This window comes from Siphateles boraxobius, unplaced genomic scaffold (assembly GCF_051911475.1).
Source record: "Siphateles boraxobius isolate OS27281-9 unplaced genomic scaffold, OSU_SipBor_1 158, whole genome shotgun sequence".
Taxonomy (NCBI): Eukaryota; Metazoa; Chordata; class Actinopteri; order Cypriniformes; family Leuciscidae; genus Siphateles; species Siphateles boraxobius.
The window spans coordinates 260,001-265,000 of record NW_027508764.1 but is presented as its reverse complement, the minus strand read 5'-3'; the positions used below and the strand labels follow the sequence as shown (position 1 = coordinate 265,000).

Here is a 5,000-nt window from a genome sequence, read left to right as displayed (position 1 = left end):
AGCCTTGCTACACGTTTAAGTGGAACGTCCTGTTGCGTCTGACCTTTGAGACGACATGCAAATCTTGCTGCCTTCCCAGTGTTTACAGAACAAGCACACCGCTAATTAGCTAATTGCAGACTGCTTGATTGGGTGTGCGGTGCTTGATTAAACGCCATTCAACTAGTAAAGCTTGTTTTGTAGACGACATGAACATTTCCATGGGATTTCACACGTTTTTTTTCATGAATATATGAAGCATTTTCAAGCACAAGATGGCGCTAGACAGACAGAGATAATAATCATGCAGTTTAGTGACACCATTGACCAATCACAAGCGATAAAGTGATAAAAAAATCTTTCATTTCAGTTGTGCAAAATATTTTCCCTTAATAGTAAGTTCTTCCTTGAATTTTTTGGGCTTGTATTTTGTATTTTCACAATGATGTCTGTTTTCGCACCAAGAACGATAACTATAAAAATAACAATAACTATAACGATAATTATAACTATAAAGATAGCTATAACAATAACTATAATAACTATAACCATAACGATAATTATAATGATAGCTATAACTGTGATAGCTATATCAAGCTTAACAATAACTACAACAATAACTATAATGATAACTACAATAATAATTATAACTATACCAATAACTATAATGATAACTATAATAGTAACTATAGCAATAACTATAACAATAACTTTAACGATAACTACAAACGTAACTATAGCAATAAATGTAGCAATAACTGTAATGTAACCTTAACAATAACTATAATGGTAACTAATTATAGCAATAAATATAACGATAACAATTATGATAACTTTAACTATAATGTTAACTATAAATATAATGATGACTAATGATAACTATGACAATAACTATAATGGTAACTATAACAATAACTGTTACGATAACTATAATGGTAACTATAGCAATAACTATAACTATAACAATAACTTTAGCGATAACTATAATGATAACTATAACTATAATGTTAACTGTTACGATAACTATAATAATAACTGTAATGTTAGCTTTAGCAATAACTATAATGGTAACTGTCGCAATAACTATTACGATAACTTTAGCGATAACTATAATGATAACTATAACTATAATGTTAAATATAATGGTAACTGTTACGATAACTATAATGATAACTATAATGATAACTATAGCATTAGCTATAACGATAACTATAACGATAAGGATTACTATAACTATAAAGATTACTATAACAATAACTATAACGCTAACTATAACGATAACTATATTAGCGTCCACACCAGCACATGATATCGTTCTGTTTATTATAAGCGCAGCAGTTTTATTGTCTTCCGTTTTTAATTTTCGAGTTTTTTAAAGCAGGATGGATTCTGATTGTATGTCGAAGTTGATCATCAGGAAAAAAAAAATCATTTTGAAATTGTTCATCCATGCCATTATCGTTATAGTTGGTTTGTGAACTTTGCTATTCTCTTAGAGTTAAAACAATTTTTGAAACTATATGGTTAAAAGTCACCATCATCCTTGATGTGAACAGTCCTTTAATCCATATTTCTTCATGAATAAATAACGTAAAGCAATTTTTGCAATCATTCTACCATAGTATAAACCATAGACTGTAAAGCCCGTTTGTTTCTGAAGAGCATTTTTGAAGTCCAAAGTGGGCGGAGCCGGCCGTCGCCATCTTGGCAGCGTCACTCCCGGATAAACGAACATTTGCAGCGAGGCGGATTAGCTGAGGTGACGTGACGCTAACAGACAGCAGACAAACGGCTAGTAGTGACATCAGCGGCAATCCACCTGTCACGCAAGTGGCCACGCCCTTAATTATGCAGAACTTTAAGGCTTAATATAATTTAAACGGACGAGTTATAAAAAATTCACCCCCCTCACAGTCGTCATGAAGGACAAAATTAGCTATATAGACCAAAACCACTTTTTGCACCAGACTGTAAACATGTTTTTTTCTGCTGTAAAGTTGGGCATTTTAACATGGGGGTTTATGGGATTGACTCTCTTTTGCAGCCGGTCTCTAGTGGCCAGTCGATGAACTGCAGTTTAAGTCACTTCAGTGTTGAAATCAAGAGAGAGACTAAAGGTTGCCGGTTGGTATAAACATTCTTACAGAAGCTCCAGCATTGAGGTGTTTATATCAGTGTTTGACTCACCGAGCACGAGCAGTTCTTGCACCCATCGGTCCACGTCTGCTCCTCTCTGTAGGTCACTCCCTTCACGTGACACGTTCTCTCACAATAACACGAATCCAGACCTTTCATCTTCTCCTCGGCCAGAGACAGCTGAGAAGAAAAGCACCCCAATTACACTCCATTTCTGACAGAGAACAGATGAGCAAACGCCCGTACTTGATTGATCATTTGCGATCGGCTGTTTGCATTTTTCATTAAGCCGGAGTTATTTGGACACGCTCGATCAGAGTAGTTTTTCCTCATCACCACCAGAGTTTTGTGCAGTTGGCAGCTGTGAGTTATTACAACAACATAAACAAGCCTTTAAATTCATAGCACAGACGCAGCACAGATGTTCCCAAAAACTGGGCTCGGATTCATCAGTCAAACAAAAACTGGAGAAATGTGCTGCGTTTACTGCCAGACCAGGACTGAGACGTGCAGTTGAGTTGAAAAAACTTTTAAATATCAATTTGAAGAACTAAAGAAGATCCAGAACTATAATTATCAGATTTAAGTTGGAACGAAATTCATGTCAGCTGCTGTAATTATAGCTTTTTATTAATTTTTCAGTATGACATATACACAACATGTGGAATATATACAGATACATTAGATGATATTAATGCTGAATATTAGAAATACCTCCTATATACACTAAAAAAATTGGATTTACTTTAAAACAAATTTCTAAGAAACGACAAGTAACACACTGAATTAGAAGTGAAAGTAAAAAAGTAAAAAAAAGACTTAAGGTCTTAGCACACCAAGTCTGAAATTCTCATCCGAAATGTTTGCACGTTAAAAAATAAATACAACCTCACGTTGTGTCAATCGCGTTTACACACTGCCTCCGAAACTTTCGTCCGTCATAAAAGAAATACGAATCGGGTTTGATTTTCCCGCATTTGTCGCATCTGTAGCAAGCATTTCGAGAGGTGTTTTGACAATTCAAGGCCACCAAATGACGAATACGAAAAAAAGCATTCGAAAATTTCGTACATTTTCTGCAAAGACCTTTACACTGCAAAAACATGATGTTCTTCCTCAGTGTTTCTGTCTTGTTTTCCAGCAAAATAGCAAAATATTCTTAAATCAAGACGCATTTACTGAAGAAGAAGCAAAATGACTGAAGATATTAAGTCTTGTTTTCTGAAACATGCATCAAAATGAAGGGAGTTTGTGCTTAAAACAAGAACAAATATCTGCCAATGGAGTCAGAAAAATAACTTATTTTCCCTTTGAATTAGGATTACTCCATTGGCAGATATTTGTTCTTGTTTTAAGCATAAACTTATTTAATTTTTCAGAAAACAAGTCTTAATATCTTCATTTATTGTTCTTCTCCAGTAAATGTCTCTTGATGTAAGAATGTTTAGATATTCGTGCTGGAAAACAAGAGAGAAACACTGAGGAAGAACATCATATTTCGCAATGTAAATAGTATTTTCTTGTTTTTATTTTGTTGAGTTAAAGGTTCACTACAGAATTATGGTCTCTCCATCACCATCAGTGGTTGAAAGATAAAATTGCATGTAAATTGGAGTGATTTTTCTTTTTATTCATCTGATGGAGATTCCACATTTAAAATAAGAGCAAACGTGTGTTTTGGAGCGACATGACGTGAGCTTAGAATTATATGGTTTCTATCTCCACTTTTGGTCGAAATTGACTTTTTGACATAATCTTATCCATTAGGTGTTTATTAATGCCTGTGTGCTGTTATTTTTGTAAAAAAAAAATTTTGTTAGTAGTTATTAATAAAATAAAAAGGTTCCATCTCACAAAACAGCAGGGATTTAAAAACTTTGATGCTCAATATCTCAGAACTACCCAAAACGGAGATAGAACTGTATATTTATAAGCTCACGATGAGTTAATGCAATAATTACATTTTGTTTCAAAACAAATGAAATTCCTCTGTTGTGTGTGAATGTGACTGTCATTCCGAAATGAAAATAAGCCAATAATTCAGTGATGTTGAGTTGGTCACCTTGCTGGAGGTTTTGGCCAAGATGTCCTGAAGCTCCATGATCTTCTGCACGAGTCCGTGAAAGTCGTTGCAGGTCGGACAGGCTGAGAAAGAGACGTAAATGAGATGCGCTTGTCAAGATAACGGAAGGACTAAACAAAGTTTAGTAATTAACGGCACGTACTGCGGTTGAGGTCCGGGCATTGTGTGATGAATCCTTGAGGCATTACGAGGATCTGAAGGTCTTGCATCACTCCCTGCAGGGAAAACACACAGCAACCAGTTCAAACCATAGACCGTAGAAAAATATAGCTATAGAGTGTCCGTGACGTCACCTATATGTTTCTGAAAAGTGTTTCTTGAAGCCCAAAGTGGGCGGAGTCATTCCCGGATAACAGAAAATGTGCTTTAATCCATATTTCTTCATGAATAAATAACGTAAAGCAGTTTTTGCAATCATTCTACCATGGTATAAACCATAGACTGTAAAACCCGTTTGTTTCTGAAGAGCTTTTTTGAAGTCCAAAGTGGGCGGAGCCGGCCGTCGCCATCTTGGCAGCGTCACTCCCGGATAAACGAACATGTGCAGCGAGGCGGATTAGCTGAGGTGACGTGACGCTAACAGACAGCAGACAAACGGCTAGTAGTGACATCAGCGGCAATCCACCTGTCACTCAAGTGACCACGCCCTTAATTATGCACAACTTTAAGGCTTAATATAATTTAAACGGACGAGTTACAAAAATATTCACCCCCCTCACAGTCGTCATGAAGGACAAAATTAGCTATAAACACCAAATCCACTTTTTGCACCAGACTGTAAACTTGTTTTTTTCTGCTGTAA

The 5,000-nt window shown here is 35.7% G+C and overlaps 1 protein-coding gene and 1 long non-coding RNA gene across 3 annotated transcripts in view; one reads left to right on the top strand and one right to left on the bottom strand.

The window, feature by feature from the left end:
• Positions 1-5,000, top strand: part of LOC143738891 (uncharacterized) — a 254,784-nt gene that overhangs the window by 49,329 nt on the left and 200,455 nt on the right. The gene's annotated exons all lie outside the window — the stretch shown is intronic.
• nell2a (neural EGFL like 2a) overlaps positions 1-5,000 on the bottom strand; it is a 131,945-nt gene that overhangs the window by 90,756 nt on the left and 36,189 nt on the right. For both annotated transcript variants that reach the window (XM_077230957.1, XM_077230958.1), the window contains exons 6-8: positions 4,341-4,413; positions 4,178-4,260; positions 2,167-2,295 (exon numbers count right to left, since the gene is read on the bottom strand). In XM_077230957.1, the coding sequence (XP_077087072.1) occupies positions 2,167-2,295; positions 4,178-4,260; positions 4,341-4,413 (285 nt within the window). The remainder of the gene's footprint in view (positions 1-2,166; positions 2,296-4,177; positions 4,261-4,340; positions 4,414-5,000) is intronic.